We start from the raw sequence: 21,105 nt of genomic DNA, 5'->3' as shown, positions 1-21,105 counted from the left end.
CTAAAGTGGTCTGGCAATCTGCAGCAAGAGTTGATTACATTATCCACACCCTCCACTATTTAAAATGGTAACATGTATTATAAATTATCAAATAGTTATTGGCCTACAAATACCACAGAATGTTCCTTCTTAAATAACTTAATCTCAAGTTGGTTAAGAAGAGGCTGCTTGGCACTGATTTGTAGTCGTTTATCTTTTTTCTCCGACCGATTTTACACTCCAGGTATCTTGCATTTTCGTTATTGTTGCTGTTGTCTCAAATACATTAGCCACTTTTGGTGTAGACGCTAATGGACGAAAATTTATGAAAAACGCCGTTGAATCGCTTGGAAATGAGTTGTTAAAGCAAAAAAGGAGGGGTCGCCATCGTTACGAATGGATTCATTTTTGTTTTTAACACGCGAATCATCGTCATCATTTATCATACATATTCACTGACGGACCACAGGTTTTGCGTGCCATGGTTGACTGTCGTTGGATGGTAGATGCTTGATGCCAGCTGTACAGGCTTATGCTTCTGCTTAATGCCTCGGATTGATTTTATATGGTTGCTGCCCAAACGTCTTCACTCCCACGCACGACTACTCAGTCAGACGACGAGGACCATATTTCTGCCTCTAGATATCAACCACTGCAAATTGTTCAAAAGCCATTAAAGTGGCAGAAAGCAGGAAATAAGTTAAAGCACAAATATTCTTGCATCTAACGGGTGATCCAAGTAGAGGTCCTTTTTTTAATTGCATTTTTTGACAGATTACGCGTAGTATTTCATCTTGGAAAGACTTACGCCAAAACAATGTTTAAAAATCCTTCAAATTTATTACGAAAATTCACATTCCACAAAGAATGTGTTTCGCGCTCAACTAATGGTCCACTTAATCGGCCTACTGAGCATTGTCTTGGTAACACCATCACGCATATTAAGACTCAGCGTTCATCATCGGATAATATCCCACCAAATAGATCACGTCCAGCAAGCAGTGAAGAAAATATAGCAGCTGTATATGAGAGTGTCCACCAAGACCGTGGAGAGTCGATTCGGCGAACTTCGCAGACGTAGGGAACGACTTGGCGCATTATACGCCGAAATCTTAAATTGAAAGAGTACAAAATACAGATTGTGCAAAACTAAAGCCGCTCGACCTTCCCAACTGACATCGCTTCGATTTATGTTCTCTTGAAAAGTTCCGAAACGATCCGACATTTTCGAGCTAAATTTTGGACCCATTTCTGGCTTAATATGTATGTAAACAATCACTTCCCGCACAAGGGATCAATCAGTGGATTTATTGAGATAACACTTCGGTAAGTAGATAATTTCACGTTTTGGACCGGTCAATTGGGCACCAAGATCGTGTGACATCACATCGTTAGACTTTTTCCTATGGGGATATGTAAAGTCTAAAGTCGAACAAACCCGCTTCGAAACAGGCCTGGGATCAAAGCGCGTGTCATTCGTCCTCAACAGATAGACTATCTAACAGATAATCTTTAAAAAGTAAATGCCAAAGAATGTTCATTCGAATGATAAAAACACATTCACCATTAAATTTGAAGTTTCTGTGTTTTTTCTTTAAAAAATTAAAGAACCTCGAAATGGTTCACCTTTTATATAATACAATTATCTCCTATGGCAATATATAACAATGTTATAGTTAATTTTAATTTTCCACTAAAATTGAAATTTTCTTTTACTCGTTAAACCGTTATCACCTGGCATTTATTAGTAAGTGATTTTCTTCAAACAATTTATTACATATTTAAGGAAAAATCGTGCCTTCACTTAAATTTGAAACGGATGTACTGTTAATGAATAAATTTCACTGTGAAAAAAGAACAATATATAAAGGTGTGCTAAATTCTACAGAACATCAGTCAACTTCTACAGCAATTCAGAAATACACGCTTAAAACTTTCGAAACGGTGAAAATTATTGTGTCAATAGGCTCACCATTGATTTGGGATCTTAAAAGTTCATTAGGGGTAAGCTTGCAAATGAAACCAGAACACACTTTAACTTTGATTGAATCGAAGCTATAAAACGCTTCAAAAATACGAAAGGTTCTTAATATGAACTTCGAAAGCTCAATTTGTTTGTCAGCTATATATTATTTCTTCGAAGATTGCATTGTTGCCTTACCTATGCAAAAATATATCGTCAAATGATAATGTGTTACATACAAACATTTGATTCCGACTATTTGCTATAGTTGTCTAATATCGGCCGTACCTTATAAGTTCAACGGATATTACTTTTAGAGAAAGGATTAATTAACCTACTTTCGAATCGACTCGGCATTGAAACGAACTCTAGTAAGTGTGTGAAGTGTGTCTCAAAATTACATATTTTGACAATGTTTGACTCGGGAAGGTTAAAATAGAATATGTGTAATAATAAATAATTTATATTATTATTCCGAAATACCTGTCTTGTGACATAATAATAAGCAATGAGAATTACAAATACAACACATGTTCAATTTGAAAGAAAGTAAATAAGTAGTTGCTAAAGAAATTAGGTAGTTTTTAGAATAGTTGGGATTATTTAAGGTTCTCATAGCTCTTTTTGAAGTTTCCTTACAGTCCATCTACTATTTTGTTGGTGGACGTCCGTTATAAAGGTTATTCATTAATTTTTCGAAATTTCACGAACTAAACCAGCATTATGTGGAGAGCATTCTTCGTTACTCTGATATTGGCTCTAACGCCGCACGCCATACTCAGCGCTAAACTACGCAAGGTGGAGGTTCTTTATGAGTGGAAACAAATGGTATATGGCTTCGCTACGGAGGAAGATCTTCAAGATGCAATCGACAATGATAACTTAGTACCTGAAAATGCAACACCCATCGATGTGGCGGTCGATTACCACTGTAAGTAATAAGTCAACTTAAATAACCATAACAAAATCACATCATTTTTCCACACTCACTTTAGCGAAAAAGGGAAAACGTGTCTTTACGACAACTCCCAGATTCACCACAGGCATTCCGTATACTTTGGCGGTGGTGACTGACAAAACTGAGGAGAATGGACCAGTACTGATGCCATATCCCGACTACAGTTGGCACAATTCAAATGGCAGTAGTTGTGAAAAAATTACTTCAGTATTCCGTGTGGCGGTAAGTTTCTGTTTAGCTTGGTGCTTAAGGGGGTGTATTTAATATTTTCACTCCTTTAACCAACTTGTAGATAACTGAGTGTAATCAAATGATCGTAGTCGATACGGGCGTTATCGGCGACGTTCAACATTGTCCGCCACAGCTACTCGTCATCGATTTAAACACCGATACCTTGTCACATCGTTATGTTTTCGATCCAAGCATATACGTAGATGTCGCTTCACTTTTCATTGCACCAATAGCTATTGTAAGCGATCCTCCGCCAAAAGGTAGCTGTAGCAAAGTAAAAGTATATGTGGTACGTAAGATGAATGCTCCTCAAACTTTCTACTCACGTAGTTAGTTGCTATTGACTCTTTATTAACTCTTATGCTTATCATTTTTCTCGCCTTTTTTCCTGTACTAATAAATCATTGAAGGCCGATGTCACGTTTCATGGTCTGGTTGTTTATGACTCGGAATTGGATGCAGCTTGGCGTGTCGAGAATAGATTTATGTATCCCGATCCTGATCAAGGCTTACACACAATTGCCGATGAGAAATTCATTCAAATGGATGGCATATTTGATTTGGCCAGTGATGGAAAAAAGCTCTACTTCCATCCATTAGCCTCTATAAACGAGTATTCGGTGCCGCTGAGCGTCATAAACAACCGTACCGTATTTGAGGAGAATGTGGAAGCCGTGCCGTATGCTTTTCGTCGGGTGGGAGAACGTAGCAGCTCATGTGCCGCTCATGCGATGGACAGTCAAAACAATCTCTACTTTGTTACATTCAATCCAATCAAGTTGACTCGTTGGAGTCCGAATAAGCCGTACACACCTAAAACTGAGTTAGATATACCAGCAGACCCGAAACTGATTGAGTTTGTAAGCGGCATGAAGGTGCACAAAAACAAAGCCGGCATTGAGGAATTATGGATGACGTCGAATCGTTTTCAGGTAAGTCATTGATTGTATAAGTATGTCTCTGTTTTTGTTAGGGTTTACTGCTAATGTTTCGGTAATCCGCAGAAAATCTCCAGAGGCACTTTAGATTTCAATGAAGTTAACTTCCGCCTTTTGCGTCGACCTCTTGATGACATACAGAAAGTGTCTAACTCAGATAAATCTCATAGCGTGTCAGTGTCCTCCTCAGATGAATCTCATAGCGAGTCAGGGTCCTCCTCAGATGAATCTCAAAGTAATTCAGGGTCCTCCTCAAATGAATCTCAGAGTGACTAACTGATCTTCACATTTTGCAAACGCTTGGTCAATTATGGTATTGTGAAAACCTTTTGTTGAAAATTACTGCACAGTAATCATAAGTAGTATTATATATGCACCTTATAACCATTTAGCAGAAAGCTCGATGGAGATTTTGTAAGCACAAAGTAGAGTTTTCGAATTCAAGCACATTTATTAGCACTCCAACTATATTGTATTAATGGATACCAATAAAAGTTAATATTCTTCCGCATTTATTTTCTGAAGATTATCTCTTTCAAATGTTGGCCGCTGTAACGTCTTAGATGGTCGATCCGTTGATTCCGATTTTCGATGACTCGTTCGATTATTTCGACTGATAGCTGGCGAATGCCTCGCGCGAGTTCTTAATATGTACACATGTTCCATTATTTCAGAGTTATTATATTCCTCTAATGTCAGTTCAATGCTCATAAAATATGTAATAAATGCCAACGGTTCTTGCGAGAATCAACATTATGTATATACATACTATATGTTTATGTATAAATTACTTTGTATTTTATATTTTCTTCTCCCGAGCTATACATATATACAAGTACATAAATGAAAGAATATTATTTATTATTTGCTCTTGCACTGTCATCTCCGAGTGTCATCGGCGAAAAAGTGTTTGCGGTGCATTAATTCAGTGGCAATGTTCAAGAGATTGTTTGTCCGAAAAGTAATAGGACTGATTTTCTTCCGCCGTGACTGTACTTCGTTCCTAGCTAACAAACGAGCTGCTTGCCCGATGTCTCCGAGCACCTGGACAGTCAGGACAAACAATTTCGCGCGTCGTGTTCTGTGAGTGGTGCAAGGCCGGCATCCCAACGCAGCCGCCCTATAGACCAGATGTAGCCCCTGGACTTTTTTTGTTTCCTTGCCTGAAAAGGCCGATGAAAGGCAAACATTTTGAGACGACAGATGGGATCCAAGCAGCGTCCACCTCGGCTCTCAATGCTATTCCGGAGAATGCCTTCCGTGACGCCTTCAATGCTTGGAAATAGCGAGAGAATAGTAACAATAAAACGTCTCATATTCGGTACATATAATATTTATATAAATAAATATATTCTTGAATGTCAGAAAATATTTTACAGTTATATCTGATCAAATTGGATAGCCTTCAGTACCTTTAGCTAATTTTGTTTTTTCTCGGCTTCAGCTTCGGCTCATTTTTAAACCTCCATCGTTCAGTTAATATCTTTGGAGTGCCTGCTATCCGAACCACTTCACTTTACGATCATCCAAAATTACTTTGTCGACTTTTTTGATATTTTCGTAAGTAACAAAAAAAGTTTGAAATACATACATATGTCCTACACCAAAAAAGTTACAATAACCAAATTCGCCCTGCACAAGTATAATAAGAACTAATACGACAGTGTGAAATTGGATGAAATCAGAAGATAACTCCGCTCACTCCCCACATATGGGTACTGTTAAAAACTACTAAACGCGCAAAAAATCAATAACTAAATACGCCAGAGACAATAAATTTTACCTCCGAGATGGTATGAGAGCGCTTAATAGGGTATGAAAATTGAACGATAAGCATAGCACCGTCTACTTTTTGGTGATATCCCAGAACCCGACCCACCGATTTCGACGAAATTAAGCACATGGCATTATTCACAAACTTTCATCTCACAGAGCGAAATTGGGCGAAATCGAACAACAACCATGCCTGCTTCTCATAAAGCACAACTTTAAATTATCTTGATTCTTCCACTTTCCTGTACACAAATCAATAAGCAATTATTATAACGTGATAAAACTTTGCACGACTAATGCCCATAGTGTACGCCACTTCTAGACCAAATATCGTTCAAATCCAACTGAAAGTTTACAAGCCAATAGGTACCGAATATTTGGACCCCAGTATCTATAATTGATTTTTGATCGAAAATGTCGGTCAATGTCAGATATATATAATTGAAATTAAGGGATAATCCTTCTCTGACAATGGTATGTCTGTATGTCCAAACAGGGTTGCATCGCGCTAATACGTCCCTTAACCCCCATATAGTTTTGGTGCAATAAAAACTCAAGCTTCTTTGCTTGGCTCTTTATTTCAGCTGAGCTTGATCTTTAAACCCTGAACAAGGTATATTAAGTTTGTAACACCCAAAGGAAGCGTCGGAGACCGTATAAAGTATATATATAAATGATCAGTATGTCGAGCTGAGTCGATTTAGCCAAGTGGGTCTGTCTGTCCGTCTATCTGTCTGTATATATACGAACTAGCCCCTCAGTTTTTAAGATATCGTTTTGAAATTTTGCAAACGTCATTTTATCTTCAAGAAGCTGCTTATTTGTCGGAACTGCCGATATCGGAGCACTATAGCATATTGCTGCCATACAATCTGAACGATCGGAATCAAGAGCTTGTATGGAAAACTTTCGCACTGGACGTGGTATCTTCACGAAATTTGGAATGGATTACTGCTAAAGGTAACAATATAATCTCCAAAAAATTGTTCAGAACGGATTACTATGGCATATATGTAGCTTCCATACAAACTGAACACATAGTTACTAACAGAAATGCACCTGTGAAGGGTATTTAGCTTCGTGGCTCATTGGCCTACCAGACTAATCCAATTTAACTTATATACTTTATGAATGTCCGTTATTTTCCAAAGTTAATTTAGATACGATTTAAATTAAAGGTAAAGAGCTTGTTTACGTAGGAGCATTCTCCTTCCATTTTATGGTAAAAACAGAAACAACGAAGATACAATACCTTTCACTTATACGAAAATTTCGTGAAGATATCTCCACTAATGGAAAAGTTTGCCGTAAAAGTATTGATTCCGATCGGACCGATATCGCGAGTTCCGACAAATGAGCAGCACCTTGGAAGCAAAAGAGCTTTTGCAATATTTCAGATCGATAGCTCAAAAACTGAGAGACTACTTCCGAAAATCAACAACGGAAACCCCCAGAGTGTAAATGATTGAATCAAATTGATATTGAAAGTACTCAAATTTGTCGTGGATTTTTTAATCGCATTTTAATACTGTGTTTCTATATAATTCCCCTCGCAATCTCACTCCCTTAAGTACATCTAACCATACTTAGAAGCTGAAATAATATCGTTGTCATATTTCGCAATACAACTCGGTCACTCATGCATTAAATTTACAACTCGCAACGAGCGACCTTTACTTCCCTCTTTCAAGTGCAAGGGAATCAAAAGTTTCAACAAATCGCAAATTCATAATCGAAATTTTGCTTCCGACTTTCTTAATTAGCATTTATTTATTGCTTTTCGTCACTTACCGGAAAATAAGTCAGAAATCGCTGGTGGATTAACACAAATGCTTGCGATGAAACCAATTTCGTTATTGAAACAATGAAAACAACCTAAACTAACTAACTTACAAATTTCCTTAAGACACCCGTTTATAACAGATAAAACATAATTGATATGTAATTGCAAATTTGCGTCAAAATGTTTAGCACAGTAGAAGGAAATAAGCACACACCAACACTTTTATCGAGAACTCGAGCAAGCTGCCCTTCACCGTCGAGTAGCTTACTCAACTTTTCGTCTAAAATATTGCAGTAATATTTGTATGCATTACAATTCATTTAGGTTTTCATAATTTCAGTTGAGCTTTGTTTTCCTCGTTAGCAACTTGGTAATTCAATTGAAGAGCAAAGGCAAATGCTGTTGGATGAAATAAATATTTAGTTCAAATTATAAAAAGGGTACGCTTCAAGGTAATTTATTTAATTATGTGAGTATATGGATACTTGTAAACATATACAGATGTAAGTATAATATGTTATCCTTTTTATGCCGGAAATCTGCCCCCTCAAAATTTCAAGGAAGTATAAAAATTTTAAAAATTCACTTTCGAATATAAAAATAATAAATAAAGAATAATATTCTTTATTGAGACTATCTCATTAAATGGAACCTTGTACAGCAATTACTCTATAGCATTTAGTTAGAGCTTTCATATAGTGTCATAAATTTATAACGAACCGAAAACATAGTTAGGGGTTTCACATTGCCTCATAAAGTTATAGGCTATAACGATCCGTAGCGTTCAGAGTTGTATTTGCGTAAACTTATTTTAGTATGCAATCCAACAACCAATTTTTTAAACTAGTACAAAAATTTATGATTTTATGATTTACGATTATTTTATGACACGTTGTGAGTAATCCAAGTGTTGAGAATTGTAATTACGTAAGCTCATTTCTGTATATAATACAAAAATAATTTTTATGACAAGCATTATGATAAGTTGTGAGTGTGAGTTTGGACTAAATGACAATAATTGATATTTTGAAATACCGCTAGCGAGAAAATTTTATATTTTTTCTAGCATGACATTTCGATTGGCTAAACATTAAATTTTTAAATATATTATTTTTATTACAAGCAGAGGCCTTTAATGGTCCACTTTTAGTTGAAAACACATATCTCGAAACCCGCCCAAACCGAGTACAACCAAATTGGGTTGTATAACATTCTACGGATATCCCTATGTTAGAGTGGAAATTGTGTGAAATCGGACTACAGCCACGCCTACTTATAGAGCTAGTATACAAAGAAAATATAGAATAGTATACAAGAATAAACTAATATAAAACATTGCACGAGTAGAGCATTTGAGGTATGCCATCTTATGACTAAAAATTGCGTAAATCGAACAAACCATTTTTGCCACTAGGAATTGAATATGTGGACCCAGTTCTTATAATTGACCTTTTACCGAAAATATCTGTCAATGTGTGAGATATATAATTGAAATGTATAGAGAATTATTTTCTGATAGTAGTATGTTTGTGCGGCATTAACGCCGGTATACCTAATATAAAGATTTTTTAACTTTCCGGGTGACTTTATACCGCATATGCCGACCAATATTTTAGTTATCTTAATAAAATTGTGTTTTTCTTATAAGAGTGCATGTTTGTGATTAGAATGAATAAAATCGGATGAGAACTCTTTTTAGGCCCCATATAACTAACAAGCCTTATGTACTGGAAGGTACTTCCTTGGCTTTAATGGGCTATACCAGTGTGACAATTTCAAAAAATCGATGGCAGCGGTCTAAAGAGCGACCGTTCGCAGATATAAATCTTTAAACACCTTTTTCTCGAAACGACATTTTTCGAAATTGCTGACATCATAGCTCAATTGAGCTATCGCTTGCATATATTTACTCTACAATGACTTACGTTCTTTTTGATTGGTTGAAAATTGTCAATTTAGAATTAAAAAACGACCATTTTTACCTAAAAAAAACGATACTTTTTTCTTAACTACGCCATTTTGTTAATTTTGGATATTTTTACAATTATTGTATAGGAAATATCTTCGATTTTAATAACCTTTTTGAATTTTCTTGTTTCAGTTACTCATTTGGCCGGAATCATGTTATCAGTTGGGGAACTTTTTTTTTGCCACCGCTGAAGACAGCACATAAATCCGTTATTTTTCAATATTAAAAAAAACAAAACTTAAAATATAGCGGAAAATATATTTTTTCATGTTCAAAAAATTTTTAAACATTAGATTGAGTCCTTTAAAAAAAATTCACGAAAATCGCTTAATTTTTCATGGGTTACACTGGTATTGCCCCTTAAGCCTTGCAAGTTACAAAACCACAAAATGTTCGGTTATGCCGGAACTTAGCTTTTCCTTACTTTTTCTTGACCTCGTTTTTTGGTTTTTCTTTTAATTTAGTTTTATGTTAAGGCTACAACCGCAACGGAATGAACGCACGTATTAAGGCAATAGGCCAAAAATAAATTGCTGTATCCAAAAGAAGTTTTTGAAACAAAACAAAATGCAAAACCGAAAGTAAATAAAATGAAACTGTGAAAAGCAAAATAAAAATCACTAACTGTTCTATTCCTTCTGTCTGGTTTTCGCTGAAATATCTTTTGTTTTCTTCGTTTGCCTCATCTTCTCTTTTTAATGGCAATTAAGCGAAGTAAATGCCAACAAATTACGCAACAATTATTACCCAATTGGCTGTAAATGACAGCAGTTTCATAAAAGATTTAACCATAAAATGCAACAGAACTCGTTAGTGGTTTGACGTATACCGAAAAAGAAAGACCGAGTGAAAATAAGCAGGTGGTCATGCTCACTTGCACTATGTCTTTTCTGAGGATGTGTTACGTAATGACCGATAATACGTTTTAAAGCCAACCGGAAGTTTAAATTTAGAAAATCTTTGTATTAGTTTTATTGGAGCACTGCACATTATCTCCCAACGATGTATTGCGAATGCGGAAATTAACTGGTAGATATGAACTGGTAGGTACTATCACCTCTTTCGCACACAAAGTGGCAATACTGTTTGCATACACTCACACATAGTTGGTCAAACACAAGTGTTAGAAGCCGAAATTCTGGACCACAATGTCAACATTATCATGCTGTGGCCACAAATCTGTCAACCAAGTGTCAAACCACGAGACCCAATGGCATGACTGTGAGCAGCGGTTAGTTACACACTAACAAACAAACACTCAACAGCCAAACATCTGTAATTGTGTGTAAGTGTTTGGGAATTTAATTAAATGACAAATTGCTTGATGACATTGTGACACTTGAGAGACTTGACTTGAAGGAACTATGTGTCTAAATTGCAATTTAAGAATATCTACATGTACTTACACATATGTAATTTCGTATAGTAAATACTGCATCTTAATCGCTTTGAAATATGCATGTATACAAGTATATGCTTACATAATTAATCAATAACTTGGTTACCAAATTAAGTTTGAAAATAAACATACGTTATCAGCTTGCGAGTGGAATTTCAGCAGAAATAAATCGATTGTTGCTGTACAACAAATATTCAGCAAGCTCACATTCAAAATGCATTAGTTTTCCTCGTAAATTAAAGCCATTCACATTATTTTGCACTGTGTAACACATAGATAAAGATATATACGAGTATATACACATATTAGAGAGGAACAAAAAATACGAGTATAAGTTCTTCGCTCTTCGGTACTCTGAAAAATAGGTTCATAGACACTTCTAACAAAACCTCTCCAAACCTTATAGTCTTATACATATCTCTATCTTATTATCAGATAGAAAAATTCAAAACTTCCAGCTTCTTGAAATTGATCAATTTTGTAGGAAATTGAATGCAAAAAACCCTTGGGTTTTAAAAACTAACTATTTAAATTTATTGTTTTTCGTAATATGCATATGATTTTACATGAATTCAGCAAAAAGTTGATCAAATTGTCACCATGGTAACGTTTACATATCTCTACCAGTTTACTCCGATATTCTACTGGAATTTCGGCATAGTGCGCTGAATGTTGTCTTCAAGCTCCTCAATTGTTGATAAATAATTGGCTTAAGCCTTTGACTTAGTACACCAAGAGCACATAATCTAGAGGCTTGATTTTGAATGAGTCATTTCGCAAAATTAAGGAATCACCAAACTTTGCACGCAATATGTCCATGTTAAGCGTGAAACATGAGAAGATGCACCACCCTTTTTGAAAATAAGTCAACATTAATATTGATAGTACCGGCATTTCCTGCCCAACGAAGATTTGGCTCACCCCAGTAGTGAGAATTTTGTTGGTTAACGAAGCCCTTAAGCCAGAAATGGGGCTCATCTGAGATGATAATTTTGTGCGCGCAGATCTCTTACAGTAAGTAGATACCGGAGAATGTGAATTTGCGTAATAATTTTGGTCAATTTCCAAGCTCTGACTATGAAACCATAGTTAAGCCAATAATGCTTATGGGGTCGTTCTGTGGTAGAAGTCTCTTGGAAGAATCACACTAGCTAAGCAACTGGAGCATTTTCAAATAGAGGTCCTAATTGCCACGTTTTGTGCGCTAAAGACAACCCAAAAATTAAATTAAATTGTATTCTACACGTTGCACCTGTAGACATAGCTGGTAGCTGCTGGCGGCTAAGGCTGCTATTAGACTTAGGGAAACTGGTTATATGAGGAGCTCTGAGCACGCTAGATCACGACTCCGCAAAAACCTTCTCTTGACGGTTTCTTCACGACTCACACACTTCCGAGGGGTTTAAGACGGGGCGAAGCCGTTGAAAGGAAGGTGCGGTAAGCGTTTCACGGACGGATTGAAGCTAAAAGCGAGAATAGATGGTGGAGTCTTCTGTTTGGAGCTTTCAGATTTCCAAATCATTATACCGGCTTTTAAGCGGAGGTGCCTGCCATTAAGGCAACAATCGATATACGGTTGCAGAGTGCAACCTTCTTCAGAGAAGTGTGTTTTCGCTCTCACTGCCGAGTGGCTGTAATAGCTTGCTGACTGTCTGCTCAAAACTAGTCCAGGAGTACATGACCTCATAGGCAACAGAATCGTCTGAAATTGCAAAGCCGATGAGCTGGCTAGGGAGAGCAACATTTCCTCAATATCATTCCACTAGAGTTGGGTTGGTCCTCCAATGTCTGTTTGCGTTCTGGCGTTGAACCATTGAACCGCCAGTAAGCTAAGTAAGCGCTGGTCAAGCTTCTGGACCGGAGCGAGCCGTAAGAGGTCATCATCTTGCCCAACTTCTTCCACACTAAGATTGTAATATTTTGGTCGACACATCTAAGGCGAACCCAGCAAGGTTTCTGAGATAGACATTAACCGCCTTAATACGTTTATCATTAGAACTCTTTTACGAGTTTTTGGGTAACACAAAGTACGAATTTCTGTCCAAGTGAGATTCAACGATTTTGGATCAACCCCACTACCTAAACTAACCTAACTTAAATGTAAGCAGACATGATGAAATGACAAGTTTTGCTGAGCACACTAAGAAAATTTGACACAAATCTGTAAACACACATGGCCGCCACGTGCTATCAATATCATGTCATCCCCATTGGCAGTTGCTATATATGTACATGTATATATATGTATGTACATATATACATATGTATATGTACATTTATATGTATGTATGTAATATATATATATATATTTATTATTATTTAATTATTTATAACTGTAAAACTTTTGATACTAAAAAAGTTTTTAAAAAAATTAAGTCCAATTTGAAATTTATTTTCCAAAACCGATAATATTCTAAATATTTTCAAAATTCACTTTTTCCTGTTTTGAACACTTCTGCATGTAATTTCAAATTTTTTATACTTCACAGCTGTAAATATAATAAATTAGTATTTGTACTCGTACATTAAAATAAATTTAGCCAGCAAGTTGTGTGGTCGCTTTAAAATTGTACAACACGGCGAATGAGTAATGTCCGAAGAGAATTCAAAGTAGAAGTTCTCTACTTCTTCCTCTTCTATTAATACATCGAAATGTTTTGCAACCGAATAACGTGCACATTACCGGTAACAGAGGCAAAAGGGCTAAACGCCATTCATGCGCCGCCAGTGGACGTCTGCTTTGCTGCTGCGAATTCTGCTGTCGAAGCTGTCACCGTCGCTGCTACTGCTTCTGCCGCTGTTAATCGAACGCAGCAGCGTTGTCGAACGGCGACGCAAACGCTGATGCCCAAAATGAGTTCAGCTGAGAAAATCGCAATGCGGCAGCCGCTGATAAGAATCAGCGGAAACATAAACAAACCAGTTTTTGTTGTAAATTGTGTTCACTTTTCTCTATCAACTGAGTTTACTGAGCACCCACAGCGTTGCCATACTGTTATTAATTGCGCTCTCTTGCCACAATTCGCCGCTACTACAAACACGACAGTGAGAGAAGCTAAAACCAATTCATGAGTAAATAAAAGACCGCATACCATGAGCAAAGACAAATCGCACCAGAGCAGGCAACAGTGCTCTAGTGGTACTAACAATGCGCTCAATCGCGGCGAATTGGTTACATGGTTGTTTGTGAAAACAGCTGCTTCGGGAAGGTCATAGCTGTTAGAGTTTCAAGTTCTTGTCTTGTTTTCTTTCTGTTTAGTTTGCGTTCCCTTTGCTTCTTTGTGGACTTGCTTTTTTTTGTGTTGTTGTCCCTTGTAAGGTTGTCGTTTTATCAAAAGAGACTCCCACATACCTTCTTTAGCACTATTGCTCTACTTAACATTTCTCCGAGTTTGCCTTGAATGAATGCCACTCGCTGCCTTCAACAGTTGTCGCATGGCTTCTTGATGGTTTCCCTTTTTATTTGTCAACGCATTATCTTTTATTTGAAGATAGCTTTGAAAAGTTTATGCATACCCTTACTTCATGATCAGTTACAATTACCATCTGCTGTTCGAAGGGTTTCCGCATCTTCACAGATTGCCTTGTAAGTGAGTATTTGATAGTATTGCTAACAAAATTTCCAAACGTAAATAAAGAAGTCAAATGTTTTTAAATGGTTATAATGTGTCTTTCACTCAGAGTTCACCCAAGTTTTCTTTGTATTTGTATGTTTCCTTTTAACTGTTTGCCTGAAAGAAATTTGGATGAAGCAAGAACATCTTTTTTGAATCTGACGCGCCCTTCAACACTTCGCACCCTAGCTTTTAGCTTGCTACGTCACGTGCCATTACTCTTCCGATAACTTCCTATTTAGCCTAAAAACATTGTAACTACGTGCCAACGTACTTCAATATCAGCCTACGCATTTTGCAACTTAAGGAAAGCATTAACAAAAGAATTTTCTTCCTAAGTGCTTATAATTTATAAGGCATCCAAATACGTGACGAGTTTTGGCATATTTGCTTTTTAGTATCTTCTTAGGAGAGATTTATGCGTTGCCTCAGATTGATTGTTAATCTTCGCTTAATGCTTCTTTGACAGTTTGACGGTTTTTGTCTTTCTGGTTTCACCCGGATGCGTATTTTTTAAGCAGAAAAAAAATAAGGAAAGACGTTTTCACTTAAGTTAACTGTAATGTAATTATAAAAAAAATCATAGTAATGCGTGGTCAACAAATTTTAGCAAAATTTTAGTACACAAATGCTTTTCTGGGAAGTGTAATAATGGCAGAGACGTTGGAAAATGTTATTGACAAATTTACTGATTGACTGAACAGTTATGATAACAAAAACAGAAAAGAAACAATTTTAATTTACTATTAGTTCACAATTTGAGATTACTACTGATAACTAGGCACCTCATCACGGAAAATAAATGACAATCTTATTCTAAAGCTTACCAAAATGCCAAAAAACTGCGTAACAGTTACTTTCACTGATGAACAGGTTCAGAATGTTATCAACAATGCAAAATTGTCCAAATCCATTGGTCCTGATGGAATTAACATGCTGATGCTATAGCAAATACGTTTCACGACAGTAAGCTTCCTCATCAAGGTCCTCAACCTATCGCTGACCCATCTTCACATATCAGATTTGTGGAAAATCTGAAAAGTGGACCCAATACTAAAAGCTATGAAACCCGCCAACAAAGGGGAGTCTTATCATCCGATAACTCTCCTCTACCCAATAGTAAAGGCCTTGCTAGTCCCAACCTTCACACAATACCTGAGTCTAGCAAACCACCAGCATGGCTTCCGAAAAGTGCACAGCACCACCACAGCACTTAGCGTCATAAACGCCCAGATAGTTCATAGCTTCAACCGAAAATCACCTTGCAAGAGGACGATTCTCGTAGTATTGGACACAGTCAACCACACAACGCTTTTTGAGAACATTATAAAATCTACGCTACTTCCAAAACTAAATAGGAGGACTATAGTCTATCTGAGCGGTCGACAATCATCCGTACTGTTTCGAGGTAAAAACTCTAAATTGAGAAAAATTAAACAAGGTGTTCCGCTGAGTGGTGCCTTCTCCCCATTGCTCTTTAACTTTTACATCTCGAAACTTCCAAGCCATAAACACCTTCACCGACTCCCTCTTAGTGAATGGCGTACTTGGAGCCAAACCATTACCCACTGCAGACGATGAGCTCGAGTTGTCGCGAGAATCGAGAGTGATCCTTGCGCAGCTACGTTCTGAATACTGTAGCAGATTAAACTTCTGTTTTCCATAATCGACCCCGACATATCAAATATATGTCCAGCATGCAATGAGTCCCTGTTTGTAGGCCCTACAAACCCTACACATCGGACACCCCTATTCCTATATTCCAAGAAATTAGTAGCTTCTTGAACAGAAAGGACGTGTGCAAAATTTCAGATCGATATCTCAAAAGACGAAAGGGCTGATTCGTACAGACAGACGAACAGACATCAAAAAGACATTCGAATAACGATAAAATACCTTGAGCCCGACACAAGTTTATTGAGGCGGCTCATATCAATTCCAGCCAATGCTGCAACCCCAATCTGGTGAAAGCCGGACAATGGATGGAAAGTGCTTAGATGTTTCTATCTCTTCTTGCAATTTTAACAAGTTACATCCTACAAAACCTTTGAGTGCCAATAGGACAGTATTTAAATAGGACGCCTATTATTGTGGTAATATGAGCCTTGATAAGAGCTAACAGTTTAATAGAGCTTTTACTTTCCACTCTGCGCTAGAAAGCTATCGCAACCCTACAGCAGCAGATTGCTGAGCAACACTTAATGAGCTCGCGCGAAGCCCATAAGTCCAGCACCCCAATACACGAAGACACGGTAACCCTTGCTCGTGCCTAACTTAATGGAATTTGCCTTTTCTTGAAAACTTATCGACTTTACAATTTCTGACCATTCCGCTGTGGCCAGGCAACCCAAACAAGTTTAATATGGAAGTAGCTTGATGCTGCTGTTGATAAGGTCAGACACTCTTTACTAGCTTTGAGCTTGATGTCAGCGAACTCAAGGCTATACAGGTCAAGGGTAGCCTTCGCTATCGGAGTGGATGCATACTTCCTTAAAAGAAGCCGCAATTCGTAGAAGTACATCTGCTGCTTCCTGAATGGTTGCCACTTCTGCTTTAATAATGGTACAGTGGTCTGGTAGTCTGAAACAAGAGTTGATAACAATATCCACGCTCTCCACCATTTAGAATGGTAACATGCATTATAAATTATCAATTAGTTATTGACTTACCAATACCACAGAATGTTACTTATTAAACCTTTAATGTAATGTTAATTCAATAATAGAATATCAACACGTTTATGCCTCGCTCTTGATCCCGCCTTGATCCCATTTTTTCAAACCGAATAGATGCCGTAACGGTACGGTTAAATAGCTAAGAGTGAATCGATAGTTCGGAAGAGAACAAAATATTATACCACAATCTTTTACTTTTCATATCGCAACCTAAGTTAATTAATAAATAAAATCATTTTTATTTACTCTTGCCAACCCTTCTGCTCAGTCCCGACAAGTTTTCATATCAGCCCCATTGACCACATAATATCCATCACTGACCAAAGTAACTTAATCTCAATAAACCATCGCTGAGTTTAAACGAAACTTTCTGGGATATTGTAAGCAATAACAACAGGCCATAAATATTGCACGTCACTCTAGACTGTAGAACGTTCACCAAAAATTCGGACATAGGCTAGCCAACCAAAAAAATTGTACATCTCTGCCATTCAGATATCTTAGGATTCGTGAACACTGACGAAATTCAAGAGCCGCAATTTCGTTTAGAAAAAACAACAGCTTGATTTGGCTTGTGGACCGGTGGAATCATCGGCCATGATAACCGACTATTTGATGCCTGAAATCAAACATCTTGCTCTCGGCGCCATTTGGTTTCAAAAAGACGGCACCACTTCACACACATCGCACTAATCAGTGGATTTAATGAGAGAACATTCCGGTGAGCAGAAAATTTCACGTTTCGGGCCGGTCGGTTGGCCGCCAAGATCGTGTGATATTACACCGTTTGACTTTTTCCTCTTTGGAAATGTAAAGTCTTAAATGGACAATACCGCTTCGGTTCAGGCCTTGGAGTAAAACATCACGCGTGTTATGCTCGAACGATTCATCGAAAATTGGACTCAACGGATGACCAACAACCATCTGATACGTCGCCACGGCCAGGGAACCTCGAAATGGTTCACCTTTTATATAATACAATTATCTCCTATGGCAATATATAACAATGTTATAGTTAATATTGATTTTCAATTAAAATTAAAATTTTCTGTTACTCGTTAAACCGTGATTTTCTTCAAACAATTTATTACATATTTAAGGGGAAAACGTGCCTTCACTTGAACTTAAAATAGATGTGAATAAATTTCACTGTGAAAAAAGAACCATATATAAAAGTGTGCTAATTCCCACAAAACATCAGTCAACTTCTAGGAAGACATAAGCAGTTGACAACAATTCTCTAAAAAATATAGAATATCCTAAAAAACATAGCAAAAAAAAATGCTAGAACAGAATCTTAATACTTCTGAAATTAAATAGTTTTAGCTAAATTTAAAATTGCCGTACGGCAATTCACAAACACACGCTTAAAGCTCTCGAAACGGTTGAAATTATCGTGTCAATACACCATTGATTTCGGATCTTTAAAGTTCTTTTGGGGTAAGTTTGCAAATAAAACAGGAACAAACATTAACTTCGTTTTCAACAGCAGCTGAACAATTTCTTCGGACTCTTGTATTTATCCGATCAAGAACTGTCGATTCGAGAGTACTAAATGTCTCAAAATTAATGCAAAAAATGTTTACATTAGTTGGGATTATTTAGCGTTCTCATAGTTCTATTTGAATTCTTCTTTCAGTCCATCAACAAATTAGTAGACGTACGTTATAAAGGCTATTCATTCATTTTCGAAATTTCACAAGCCGAACCAGCATTATGTGGAGAGCATTCTTCGTTACTCTGATATTGGCACTAACGCCGCACGCCACACTCAGCGCTAAAATACGCAAGGTGGAGGTTCTTTATGAGTGGAAGCAAGTTGTCTATGGCTTCGCTACGAAGGAAGATCGTCAAGACGCAATCGACAATGATAACTTAGTACCTGAAAATGCAACACCCATCGATGTGGCGGTCGATTACCACTGTAAGTAATGTGTCAACATAAATAACCATAACAAAATCATATCATTTTCCACACACTCTTTAGCGAAAAAGGGAAAACGTGTATTTACGACAACACCCAGATTCACCACAGGCATTCCGTATACTTTGGCGGTGGTGACTGACAAAACTGAGGAGAATGGACCAGTACTTCTGCCATATCCCGACTACAGTTGGCACAATTCAAATGGCAGTAGTTGTGAAAAAATTACCTCAGTATTCCGTGTGTCGGTAGGTTTCCGTTTAGCTAGGTGCTTAAGTGGGTGTATTTAATATTTTCACTCTTTTAACCAACTTGTAGATAACGGAGTGTAATCAAATGATCGTAGTCGATACGGGCGTTATCGGCGACATTCAACATTGTCCGCCACAGCTACTCGTCATCGATTTGAACACCGATACCTTGTCCCATCGTTATGTTTTCGATCCAAGCATATACGTAGATGTCGCTTCACTTTTCATTACACCAATAGCTCTTGTGAGCGATCCTCCGCCAAAAGGTAGCTGTAGCAAAGTAAAAGTATATGTGGTACGTAAGATGAATGCTCCTCAAACTTTCTACTGACGTAGTTAGTTGCTATTGACTCTTTATTAACTGTTATGCTTATCATTTTTCTCGCTTTTTTTCCTGTACTAATAAATCATTTAAGGCCGATGTCACGTTTCATGGTCTGGTTGTTTATGACTTGGAATTGGATGCTGCTTGGCGTGTCGAGAATAGATTTATGTATCCCGATCCTGATCAAGGCTTACACACAATTGCCAATGAGAAATTCATTCTAATGGATGGTATGTTTGGTTTGGCCAGTGATGGAAAAAAGCTTTATTTCCACCCATTAGCTTCTATAAACGAGTATTCAGTGCCGTTGAGCGTCATAAACAACCGTACCATTTTTGAGGAGGATGTGGAAGCCGTGACGCATGCTTTTCGTAAAACAGGAGAACGTAGCAGCTCATGTGCCGCTCAGGCGATGGACAGTCAAAACAATCTCTACTTTGTTACATTCAATCCAATCAAGTTGACTCGTTGGAGTCCGAATAAGCCGTACACACCAAAAACTGAGTTAGATATACCAGCAGACCCGAAACTGATTGAGTTTGTAAGCGGCATGAAGGTGCACAAAAACAAAGCCGGCATTGAGGAATTATGGATGACGTCGAATCGTTTTCAGGTGAGTCACTGCTTGTTTAAAGTTCAGTTCCACAGTTAGCACTAGATTCTATCGCTAATTTTTTGGTAATCCTCAGAAAATCGCCAGAGGCACTTTAAATTTCAATGAAGTTAACTTCCGCCTTTTGCGTCGACCTCTTGATGACATACAGAAGGTGTCCACCTCAAATAAATTCAGGCAGGGTCCTCCTCAGATGGATCTCAGAATGAGACAGGGTCCAGCTCAGATGAATCTCAAAGTGATGCAGGGTCCTCCTCATATGAATCTTAGAGTGAATAAATGATCTTCACATTTTGCAAACGCTTGGTCAATTTTGGCATTTTGGAAACCTTTTATTGAAAATTACTGCACAATAATCATACGTATTTTTATACATATATGCACCTTATAACAATTTATCGGAAAGCACGATAGACATTTTGTCAGCACAAAGTAGAATTTTCGAATTCCAGCACATTTATTAGCACTCCAGTTATTTATATTATATTATTGAATATCAATAAAAGTTAATATTATGCACACTTACATATATAAAATAGTTTGAAAAGTGTTTGGTCTAACAATGAAACAAATTTGCTATTGAATGAAAATATAGAGTGATCCATTTAGAGGTTCCCAACTTTTTTAAAGAAAAAACATAGAAACTTCAAGTTTAATGAGGCATCTTTATTATCATTCGAAAGAACATTCTTTAGCATTTATTTTCTGAA

The 21,105-nt window shown here is 37.2% G+C and overlaps 2 protein-coding genes across 2 annotated transcripts; both read left to right on the top strand.

The window, feature by feature from the left end:
- Positions 1–1,885: 1,885 nt before the first annotated feature.
- On the top strand, positions 1,886–4,593 carry LOC120766413 (protein yellow-like). Its single transcript, XM_040091865.1, has 6 exons — positions 1,886–1,983; positions 2,662–2,873; positions 2,938–3,122; positions 3,193–3,420; positions 3,542–4,063; positions 4,136–4,593. Exons 2-6 carry the CDS (start codon positions 2,666–2,668, stop codon positions 4,343–4,345), a joined length of 1,353 nt encoding a protein of 450 aa, XP_039947799.1. The 5' UTR covers positions 1,886–1,983; positions 2,662–2,665; the 3' UTR covers positions 4,346–4,593.
- A 14,117-nt stretch (positions 4,594–18,710) lies between these two features.
- On the top strand, positions 18,711–20,678 carry LOC120774997 (protein yellow-like). The gene is made up of 6 exons (XM_040104963.1): positions 18,711–18,722; positions 18,986–19,206; positions 19,270–19,454; positions 19,525–19,752; positions 19,874–20,395; positions 20,472–20,678. The coding sequence occupies exons 2-6, from the start codon at positions 18,999–19,001 to the stop codon at positions 20,676–20,678; spliced, it is 1,350 nt and encodes a 449-aa protein (XP_039960897.1). The 5' UTR covers positions 18,711–18,722; positions 18,986–18,998.
- The last annotated feature ends 427 nt before the right edge of the window (positions 20,679–21,105 follow it).

Source organism: Bactrocera tryoni, chromosome 1, assembly GCF_016617805.1.
Source record: "Bactrocera tryoni isolate S06 chromosome 1, CSIRO_BtryS06_freeze2, whole genome shotgun sequence".
Lineage (NCBI taxonomy): Eukaryota > Metazoa > Arthropoda > Insecta > Diptera > Tephritidae > Bactrocera > Bactrocera tryoni.
The sequence above is the reverse complement of the archived record's forward strand: the minus strand, read 5'-3'. Positions and strand labels throughout refer to the sequence as shown.

What these genes read in the sequence shown, in the direction of transcription:
- LOC120774997 (XM_040104963.1), top strand. Translation starts at nt 18,999, where the DNA reads ATGTGGAGAGCATTCTTCGTTACTCTGATATTGGCACTAACGCCGCAC. An exon ending in TGTGGCGGTCGATTACCACT is followed by an intron (nt 19,207 to 19,269) that starts GTAAGTAATGTG and finishes CACACTCTTTAG; the next exon opens with CGAAAAAGGGAAAACGTGTA. An exon ending in TGACGTCGAATCGTTTTCAG is followed by an intron (nt 20,396 to 20,471) that starts GTGAGTCACTGC and finishes GGTAATCCTCAG; the next exon opens with AAAATCGCCAGAGGCACTTT.
- LOC120766413 (XM_040091865.1), top strand. Translation starts at nt 2,666, where the DNA reads ATGTGGAGAGCATTCTTCGTTACTCTGATATTGGCTCTAACGCCGCAC. An exon ending in TGTGGCGGTCGATTACCACT is followed by an intron (nt 2,874 to 2,937) that starts GTAAGTAATAAG and finishes CACTCACTTTAG; the next exon opens with CGAAAAAGGGAAAACGTGTC. An exon ending in GCAAAGTAAAAGTATATGTG is followed by an intron (nt 3,421 to 3,541) that starts GTACGTAAGATG and finishes AAATCATTGAAG; the next exon opens with GCCGATGTCACGTTTCATGG.